Source organism: Falco biarmicus, chromosome 2 (genome assembly GCF_023638135.1).
Source record: "Falco biarmicus isolate bFalBia1 chromosome 2, bFalBia1.pri, whole genome shotgun sequence".
Taxonomy (NCBI): domain Eukaryota; kingdom Metazoa; phylum Chordata; class Aves; order Falconiformes; family Falconidae; genus Falco; species Falco biarmicus.
The window spans coordinates 78,457,733-78,468,794 of NC_079289.1; the positions used below are offsets into that span (position 1 = coordinate 78,457,733).

At 40.4% G+C, this 11,062-nt stretch overlaps 1 protein-coding gene across 2 annotated transcripts in view; it reads left to right on the forward strand.

The window, feature by feature from the left end:
• IGSF5 (immunoglobulin superfamily member 5) overlaps positions 1-8,932 on the forward strand; it is a 33,335-nt gene extending 24,403 nt beyond the window's left edge. For both annotated transcript variants that reach the window (XM_056328900.1, XM_056328898.1), the window contains one exon: positions 8,240-8,932. In XM_056328900.1, the coding sequence (XP_056184875.1) occupies positions 8,240-8,308 (69 nt within the window). In that variant the 3' untranslated portion in view covers positions 8,309-8,932. The remainder of the gene's footprint in view (positions 1-8,239) is intronic.
• Positions 8,933-11,062: the final 2,130 nt, after the last annotated feature.

Here is an 11,062-nt window from a genome sequence, read left to right on the forward strand (position 1 = left end):
CCAATTGTCCTTCCATCATTCCTGGAATTAAAAAGTCCCCTCTCCCTCCACAAACCTACTTATTGCTATTAATCTTTTCAGCCTTGACAGCTGGAGTAACTCTGGCTTGGTTTTTGAGAATTCACCTCTGTGTATGTTACACGTAAAACCATTATAATGTGGAGGTTTGCTTTGCTCTGGACATGTAATTATTCTGGACAGCTGTTCTGTATGTGCCTTTGCCAAAGAGGAGGTCTGCAATGCTTTTGCTGTTCTTCCCAGTTTCCAGACTGGAGGAGATGTGGATACAAGATGGAGACACTGTTGAAGGTGCAGATTGAGGTTCCTTTGCAAACAAAATCCAGTACAGATACAGTAAATAAATCTGCATTTTCTCTGGATTGTTTCTTGATTGTATTTTCCAATTTCACTTCCACATTGCAGAGTTGCTTCGGTCAGGAACTTTACACTGATCTTAGAGACCTTTGGTATTTCAGCAGTAAATGATGGAAGGGAAAACACACAGCTAACACCCAATCCACCCTAGAGCTTTGACCCCTTTCCATGTGGCTAGCATGTAAAGAAGTAGATCTGTGTTTATTCCTCTGCTTGTTCTGTTCTCAGCTACCTCTGTTCTGAAGAGTGGTGCTGGGCTCTCTTAGCTTCTAGCACAACAGCAACGTGGATCTTAATTTATGCCATATATTTGTGAAATACATTTAGCACCTTCATGATGTTTTTTGCCAATATTCTCTTGGGATATGGTACCGAGGTTCACTCCTCAACATAGTGATAGCTCATTTATTTCTGAAGAGCTGTTCCAGCATGTACACTGCAGAGATCTGTCTTGGGAGGACATTGCATAAAAATCATAGCAGAGTGTGTCTAGTTCTTTTGGCACACAGTGAAATTTAGGAAGTAATCAATGATTAAAACAATGATCAAAATAATAACAGTAAAAATAATAGCAATAGTGCTGATGTATCTGTGTCTGGTAGTTATGATGTTTGACATTAATTACTTGTCAAACCAAATACTATTAAAACAAAGCTGAAAAGCATGTACAATACCGCGGAGGGTTCTGTCTGGATCTGTAACCCTGAGCAACAGATTCAGACAGTGTTTGATATGCTTATGAACAGGGCTGTAAGGTACTGGCTGTGTTTACATGCACAAGGCATGTGGCACGTTACGGTCTGCCCTCAGAAGTGAAAGAGCTTGTGCTGAGGACCCTGTATCCACCCTGTGCACATTTCAGGGGGAGGTGATAACTTCAGTTGGCTGTAGCCGTTCCCCAGTGCTCATTGATGGCTGATGTGCAGTAGCTGTCCACTGCGGGGGATGGCATTAAGCCATTTGGTGTTACTGAAAGGTAACCAGTTTGGTGGCTCTCGGACAGCTCTGCGGTGAGAATGATAGTGTTGTGAGTGGGGACCATCAGGAGACTAGGTTCACAAGCGTTAGGTTCATGCCCCTGGTTCAAACGGAAACTGCAGCCTCCATGTCAAATCCTAGATTAGTTGGCCTAGGGGGTCCCGTGCTGCCCAGCGGCTAGGGAAACATTGAAATCCATCACAGGCACACAGCATAAAGTTGAACCATTTCTGTTAAACCAGTTGTCCTTGGACAATATTTGGTACAAGTCTGTTACGGTGGCTTCTAGCTGCATCAGTAACTGCACACACATTTTTGAAAGATACCAAGAGTTAATCTAGAGGTGAAATCTATTTAGCATGTTTAGTAATCTAAAAATGGCTTGTGAAGACAATTTCTCCGTTTGAACAGGATTTCTCAGTATATTGTGATGGCCCCATCTTGTATATGCCAGAGTTGATAAAGGTTGATGAAGACTTAAATTGTGGATTTGAAGTCCATTGTTGAAATTTATGGCATCATATACAAACATAGTAAAACATTTCCCAGACAAAAAAAAAGTGAGGTTTTTTACATTCATAACCTTCCCTATTAGCTGCATAATAGAGGTTTTCTGACAAAAGTGTTACTGAATGCATTCTAATAAAGTTCAATCGCCACTGTTGCCAACACATTGCATAATAAACGTTGTGATGCTTTTCCATTACATTACTTGTGAAGTAGGAGAAATCAGATAGCAAGCTGTTTAACCATTTGCTGATTACTCCTGAATCAAAAAATTTCTTCAGAAACCACCTGCTGTCCTGCCACTGAGTTTTCTAAGTACAGAAAGTTGTGTTTCTCATTTGGCTTTCCCTGCCTGGATACAGGAAACATTACAAAAGGTTTTTCATCTTTTTTATTCTGGACCTTTTTATGAGAAATATGGAGTGAAAGAAAAGGAGAAAAAGAAGTCATCCAGAGATTTTTTTCCAAAGTGAAGGAGCTCATAAAGGGGTGGACTCCAGCAAACTGACTCTCTCCCTGGATAAGAAAAATGAGCAAATGTCCTTGCAGTGCTTCTATGGAGGTCAAGAAGATGGAGTGAAGAACCTAAGTCCTCCCTCAGGAGCAGGGTGGGGAAGGAATGAAGAGCCTATCTACTGATGGAAAGAGTCACAGAGTCTGAAGACCTAAAGCCTTGTCTCTCCATGTCTGCAAGGTGAAAGCAGTTAAGATTTCGTGGCTGGCTTTGTTGTCACCTTATGGGATCAGGAGTAACCACAGCAACAAGGCCAGAAAAGAGGCCCATATGGGCAAAGTTTGAATGGAGAGTTTTAAAATTAAAAGAAGGTCATGGATGTGAGGGTGAGGTGAAAAGCAGGGCAATTGAAGTGCAAGAAGATTTTTCAAGTTAGCATTTTGACTGGACAGAGGCAATCATACCTGCTGCACAGCCCATTCCTCCCACTCCTAGGAGAAAACTGGATGGAAAATTTCAGCACAGCTCAGAGGCATTAGGCAGTCTTCCTGCGTCTCTGAGGGTGTCAGCTTCAAATTTGATCCCTTTTGTTCCCTATGTAAAAAGTTCAAACTTTAAATTATTTGAGAGATTAAGGGAGACTTTGTATCACAGGTTTATTTCCGCAGAAGTCCTTACCCGTGGACCCAACCAGGTACCTGTGAAATACCTGGTGGATCTCATTGTAGAAGGTGACAACAGAAAATCACTTAAGTCAGCTATTGGCCATTCAAACTCCTTGAATCAGAAACTAATGCAAAATGTTCACAGAAGATAAATGTTGCCCAGCTATTGCACTGATCAATTCACAACATGAACAAAAGAACTGGCAAATCATCTTAGGGAAAAGTAATACCTCAGCGAAGAAGAAGGGGGAAAAAAACGGTGTGTGAGACATTTAAAAAATGATGAATATCGAACTGAATTATTGAGCTGAGGAAAAAAATTACCAACCCCTGGAAGAGGAGGCCAGCAGCATCAGTCAGGGGTGTTGGAAGGTCTTCATTCTGATTACATTAGCCAAGAAAAGGTCAAATGGAGAGTAGAGTTACAGGCTTCCATTTAATTGCATATTTTGTTACTGTCAGCGATGGGATGGGAGGAGAGAGATCCTTACTCCTAGTCCCAGGGCTGAGCTGCAGGCCAAATGGGTGTCAGGGACCAAGGTCCCATCTGAGGGGCCATTTCTTGTGCCCTAACCCATTGCACAGAGCTCCTTCTAAAACCCAGGTGCCATGAGGGGGATCCTTTACCTTGGCTTTAGCAGATTTGGGGCAGTCCCACAGGCAGTTTAGCCTGAACAAGGGCCATAGGGCCTGTTCTGCCACATCCTGAGTGCCATTCCCAAGGAACGGCATTTTTTCAAGTCCCACTGGTACAAAAGGAGCTCTAAGGACTCAGGGCCTTGCAGGACTGAACAGTTTCCTACACAAGCTTCATAATTAGTCCATTTAATATACCATAAATGTCTCTATGATAGATCAGAAGACCATTTGATAAGAGGGATGAGTGCTCATTTTTAGTGGGCCAGATTCATCCCTGGTGTAATTCAGCTGACTTCAGCACAGCTACAGGAGGTTTGCATTTGCCACCACAACCACACTCCTCCTCTCCAATCCAGAGTGAGTCATGGCTCCATTAATGGGGAAGAATCTATTTTTCTTCTTAACTACTCCAAATGACACTCTATAAACTGGAAATATCATTTAGTTGTGGTTGTGGTTTTATACTGGGAAGGAAATGAATGATGAATTGTAGCTCCATTTAATGCACTCTATATAACTGCTTTGACTCTGAGGATTGTTTGAAAAGAAAAATTAAGCTATCAAAATCAAATTAAAAGGTCAATAAATAGAAATACAAACAAATGACAGCAAATAATTTTACCCCTACTGGGGTACTATAGAGTAGGTCATGTTATGATGTTCATTGGTCAGCATATCTTGATTAAGAGAGTAATAAATATTGATGACACAGATACAGAAAAGGCAGGTACAGTTTATAGTATGATGTCCCCAGTGTTTGTGGAAGAAGGGGAGGAATGAAGTTATGTGGGTGGGATTAACCCACAAAGAAATGAGAAGGAATTTCCAGGCTGTCTGCCTATTGATGGACAGGGAAATGTGCATGAGTGTATGAAAAGTTGACAGGATGGAACTGGTTTGCTAGTTGAAGCAATAGTGTTCTGAATTATTTTGAGGGTCTCCGGTACTTTTGGATGGGTGTTTTCCTATAAATGAAGTGAATTTGGAATGAAAATTAAAAACAAAGGGCAAGGGGGAAAATAACCTTCAGAAACAGAAAGCTGTGCCTCCCTGATTTTTTGTTAACAGCCAAATGTGTGATGCGTGCAGACACATTTGGAAGTACTCCTACCACATTAATTTCAGCAATTTGTTCTAATGCAGTTAGATTTGGATTTTTTTTTGGTTGGCTAATAGCAGGCAAAGCCTTCAGTTTATCACACATTTCCACAGCATTGTCTGAGGAGCTGCCATGTGTCAAATCAATTTAAAGATCAGAGCCCTGTTTCATAATGCCAGATGTGTGTTCACCATTCATATCACTGATGTCATACGGGTTACAGAAATGACTACAACATGTTTGTAATAGCAGAAGTCCTTCTTTCATTGATTGAAGATCAGTATTCAAAACATCACTGAAGGATTCAGCCCTGAAATCAGCTGAATTCACACTATTTTACCTTCTTATTCATCCAAGCATTTCTACCTCTCTTTTTTTTTTTTTTTTTTTTTTTTTTTTTTTTTTGTCTGGCTGAAGAGCTTGAACACCTGGAAAGATTTGGACATCTGTCTCCCCAGCCAAACCAACAAACTATGCAAAGCTTTTCCCAGTATAATAGATCCTTTATAGTTATCCCTATAAAAAAGCATCCAGGGCAGATGATAAGTCAACAGGCAGGCTTTGAAACGTGTGACTGTCAAATATCCATGGTTAACTAGATGCCAAGCTGACAGTACGAAAAGATTTAAAATTTTGTTAAAGAAACGCTGACGATATTGCAGCCTTACTGATACAGGGGACCACCTTAGAAACTCAGTCCTGTAATGCTGGGCTGTGCAGTGAACCACTAGAGCTGTCTTTTTTTTTCCTTCAGTGTGTAGGATGTAATGAATAATGAATCTATTTTTTCTCAGACTAGGACTGACAGGACTAGTAGAGTGCTGAATTAATCTGAAGAAGAAACAACTTTGAAATCAAAACCAAGCAGAGGCACTAGCAGCTGTAGCATATCAGGGTCTAAATACAAAATTGTTGTGGTCCTACTCCTCTGCATTTTGTATTTGTTATGTGTTGTATGAGGTCTTCTACAGCATCAGAAAATGGGGTTTAGGTGACTGATCAGCAGCCAGCAGCCTCCATTTCAGTGAGCTACAACCTCAGTAAGGCTGTGCTACTTCAGAGAAAGCTGCACAGAAAATGGGCCAGTACACAGCATGAGTTGAATGAAATTCATGGAATTATTCATTAATTGCTATCAGAGCACAGTAAGAATAAAATATAAGTAACCCAGGGCATTTATTCTAAAGCAAATAACTATGAAAGATGCAGCAGGGCAAACCATTGTGGGCACCAGGAGCGAACTTGCTGCCCTGTTCCTCCTCTGGTGGTGAGGAGAAATGTTGTGACAAAGCAGGGGCTAGATGGCTTATTCTTGCAGGTGACATTTTTAAAGCAAAAGAGGCATGCTTAGGTTACATTTTCCCCAGTGCTGTCAGGGAAGGATCGGGCAGTCAATCCAGTTGGTGCAAGTCCCCTGGCTCCCTCCTATTCATAATCACATGCAAACCAAACTCTTCTGTAGTATTGCCTACTGATGGCCATAAACACTGCCTCTTTCAACATTACTTGATGAACTTTCTGTGTAATATCTTTCTTCCTTTTGTGAATTGGGGTGCAATATAGCATTTTTGTGCCACAAGCTCTGGGCAATATTCCCACCCCAGTATTTTCCTAAACATGGGATTCAAATAATGACCTATTTCAGGAATTTTCAGAGACAGTGTTCAGTGAGGTGGTCTTGGACACCCTCTGAAACTTTCTGGTTACTCAGTATGCTGACTAGTTCAGTATACTTTATACTCAAAGGACATTCCACAGTATCTGGGAATACTTGCTTTCCACAAACATAACACTTGCCTTCAACTTTTTTTCAGATTTTTTTTTTCCATTCTACTTGTAAATTTGTTATTTTTGTGGGGGAGTAGCAGTAGAGAGCTTCTCAAAACCTCTGTCCTAGTGAGAAAGCCTGCCATAACAGACCTGTAACTGAATAATCAGGAAATGCCAAATAACTGTTCTGCCATAAATGGAGCAAATGTCATCATATATTAATCTCCAGGGTAACACAGACCAGAGGAAACTTCTGATGTGCTCTGGAAATCAGCGAGTGATGTCTCTGCTGAGCACCAGTAAGGTCTTTGGGCTGAACTGCAAGAAATTAAATGCAGCAGAGAGATCTTGGCAAAGGTCTCTTGAGCAGAGACAGGCAGTCCTGTTACTTCCCAGAGCACCTCTCCTCTCTGCAGAAATAAACAGTAAAGAAGGGTAAATTTAGAAAACAGCAGTATGTTCAAGCAACAAAAAGGGATGGGGCAGGGAGGGGGGGAGAAAGAGTTGTGTTTAAAACAGAAGGCAGCTGTCTTATGAAATGTTTCTAGGATAGTTACATTTATCCCATGGTTTTCCTTTAGGTGCTGGGACTCATTAAATACCAGAGACATGTTGTCCACATTTGTTGTTTAACATTTTCCTCTATGGCTTATTCAATAATGCATATGTACAAAATGCATTATTTAAGATGTTTAATACTGGAAGAATACCAAGGCATTACAGACTGTACATGATTAAAGCTCCAGAAACAAACCACAAGATTGGTCAATAGCAACAAGCTCAGGCTTGATAAAAAATTCCACTGGGAAGAACAGTGAAATTTCCATTAATTTCCAAGAGCTTGAGACCAGCTGGGGAAGTGGCAAGGAACAGTAGCCAGCAGATAGCATCTACTTGGAGGCAGATAAAACCAACTCTGGGGATGGCCACAGCAAACCATTCAACCCTGGTGTTTCATTTAGGAAGCTATGTGAAAATACATGTTTATAACTTTGGAAGAAATTTTCATTCCTTTGAGATACTTTGTAATTACCTATCTGAGGTCTCGCTACTACATTTAAATATCCGAAGTGTATGTTTCTTGGATGCATTTGAGAATACTTTGTCTTTTCCTCTGCAATGATATCTTGTAAAAGTGCATAAATAATTAGGACTGGAAATCCGCTGTACTGATTTCAAATGAAGATAGGGGTTTCAAAACTTCTGAACATTTGCCCTGCACTGATCCCACTGGGGTCAGTTTGAAAACAGGCTGCTGCAATGGAAAGGGAACTTTAAAAAAAGCCTGCCTTGAATAAACACTGAGATGTTGAGATTGGTCTTTCAGATACATGAAATACTGGCATGCTTATTTTTGCAATTTCAAATATATTTGGAAAGGAATGTCAGATGTTAAGTTTTTCTTACAGCTTAACATGTAGTTTCTTTAAGAGAACCAGAGGAGTAACGCCCAACATCATGTTTTTCTTAAAAGAATACAGACTGCAGGGACCACAAGAAGTTCACAGGTAGCATAAGATCAGTTAATGAATTCCCAGAACTGCCATCAGTGTGTTGCCTGTGAAGCTTGTATTTTGTTATGCTGTTCATCATTTCCTTTGTATCTAGATTTTGAGTGGGTTGCTGATGATAGATTTCACTTTGGCATAATGCTTCGGGGTGAGGATTTGGCAAGTAACTTTCTGAGGACCCTTGTGGGACTGCTTTTCTAGGTTTTCTTTTAGTTCTATAACTGCTTTTACTCTCCCATAGGTGCGACCTCAAAGACGTACTGATTATCTGATCAACCCAAAGAAAATTAGAAATGTGACACTTGTTTAGGATGCACTTCTCCAGGAAATTTCTGTATCGATCAGTTGCATTTTGCACATTTGGATGGCTTCCTGCAACGGTTCTGTCAGTTTAAGCTATTTTTCTTTTTTTCCTCATGTGATGAAATAATATTGCAACCTTTATAATGTAACATATGATATTTCAGCAAAATAATGGACATAAATGACAGCCTTAATTTCAGAGACAGGGAATCTGATGGAACTCTACAAGAACAAGAATCCATGCTTTGGGTCCAAAGGAAATCAACAAAATTCCTATCAGACAGAAATGTTCGGTTATTCACAGCAAGATCAAGGATGAGAACTGCGAAACATTTATTAATTCAGAAGAACTGGTTAATAATACTACTGGTTAATACAACATCTACTGCTATTTTTATGTACTTTATGTACAGCTGATCATCTTCAGCTTACAGATCAACAATTTTCGATTTCTGTTCTGTAATAAAATCAAGGGAAGTTTTCATGAGAGCTATTTCAAAATGTCTAAAAAACCCTATCTTTGGATCAAAGATGAATTTTTTTCATTTCAATGCATCCTTTTCTTAAAGGTATTTTTCTTAAATCTGATGTTCTGGTTTTAAATAAAAAAATGTCACCCACACAGCAAAAATATCTCATTTTGATTGAAATGCAAAAATCTTAAGCTGCAAAATGTAGATTTGAAACTCCTGGCTTTTAAGAGTTGTTGCTCGAATGCTTTATGTCTCTGTTCTACTTGTGGGCCAAGTTTGGCAGCCGGATGACTTGGGTCACAGCAAATGGTGGCTGCTGGTATTCGTGCTGGACAATGTTGTTTCATCAGGGACAGAGTTGATAATGATCATGGAAAAGGTACTTTAGCTAGGCAGCCTTGTCAGTAGGGCAGATCTGGCACATGGACCCTATAGGTGCCTTCCCAATATAAAAATTATGATTTCTAGCTGAAATATTTTGTCTGAAATTTTGTATTTGATAATAAAAAGTTCAAGCCTGTTAGTTTTTAACCAAAAGGCAAACTTTTCCCAGAAAAGTTATTTTCAGGGTACTTGTCTTTCTACCCACTCAAAGCATTCTGAATTATTCAGTGTTTTGCACATTAATCTTTTGGATGAACCACTGCAGGTGCTGTTTGAGTGCTGAAAGAAGTCACTAAAGAGAATTACTTGCAACGATAATCTGTGCAGCAAAAATAAGTAATTTGAAACCTGATCTCAGGAAAAAGAAGTTGTTTTGCATGTTTAGCATTTGGCATCTCACTCACTTGTGACGGATTTTGCACTGCTAGTTGCATTTTCAGTCTGCCAGAACAAGTGCTGAGACCATGGTCTGCCATGTGCAGTTGTATACAAAGCTGTTTCAGATTCTGACCATCTATACTTTTTCTGTCTTGTTTGATTAAGGAAGAGCTTTGAAATGCATTCTCATTGAATGCAACTGTACCAACAGTATGATATGTAAATAGCTGTAGTTTTATGCCGGGTCAATATAAGCAATTTACATTGTGGAATATCTGTGGTTTTTCGTTGAAATAACTGTGCACTGAGAGAAACATCTACCTTATTCTGATACAAGTATTGCTATTGCTGACATCTCCTAGTTACTACTATAGCTTAATGCAACTGAAACACAAATAAAAATTCACTTTATTAGAGGGATGTCCATTGTGTGAGAGACATAGGCCCAGGGTAACACCGGCCTGTGACTTCAGGGATAAAACCCATGGACCTTGGGCTTTCTATGCATGTGCATGTTAAGCAAGTCTGCTGGTTGTCAGAAATGTATCACTGCAGTACAAAAATTAAACTGCACGGAGGCAGTAGTTTCCTAGCAGAAAATGTTGATTCATTTGAATGTGTTTTGAAAAGGAATCAAACTACACTGTGGTGTTTTATCTCAAAGCCTTGATTTCAAGCTTATTTTCGATATTATTTGGTATCATATCAAAGCAGCCGACCTAGAACTGAAGAAAACATTTTCTCCAATTAATATATAGCCTTCCATATTAATCACAAACGCTGTTGTGTTGAGGCCACGGGCAAGAGGACACATGCTCTGAGCCAAAAGATGGACTCCTGTGCCAGCAATATGGTGCCTTCCATGCTGGGGAGTCCCCGCTGCGATGTCAGCGCTGTGCTACCTGATGCTTGAGGCTCTTCAGAGGACACCAGCAGCATTTCCCAAATTGGTTTTCAGGCTGTGGCTGGGCAAAAACACCTCCTGGCACTGCTGTTGAATCAATAGGCTGATGTGATACCTCTAATCCGGGAATGGTGTGGGAGCCCCCTTCCCTGCTGATAGCTCCAAGCTGTCACAGTCGGATATCAGGGGTGTGCAGACAGGTCACCCTCCAGCTGTGCATCTTGCCTGGGAGCTGGGAAGTGCTTCAGCATGCCACGCTTGCCTCAGGGACCACTTGTCAGTAAGTGATTGCCAGTGAACAACACACTGCAGCAACAGGAATTACACCCCACTGACTGCAAATCCCACTGACTGCAAATCCCACTGACTCGATGAAAAGAACATTTTTTGCACAAATAGGTACCACAGCCATGGAAACGTGCACATTAACCAGCATCTGGAGCTATTTTCCTTCCTTGCAGCTACAAGAATGCATCCCACACAGCTACAGTATAATATTAACAGCACTAGCATGAGGTTAAAAATTCTGATGGTGTCCTTGAAATTTATAGTTGGGGGCACCTGTATGCTTCCAGATTTGTTTTCTTCAGGCATGTTATACAGTCTGTATATTATTTCCAGT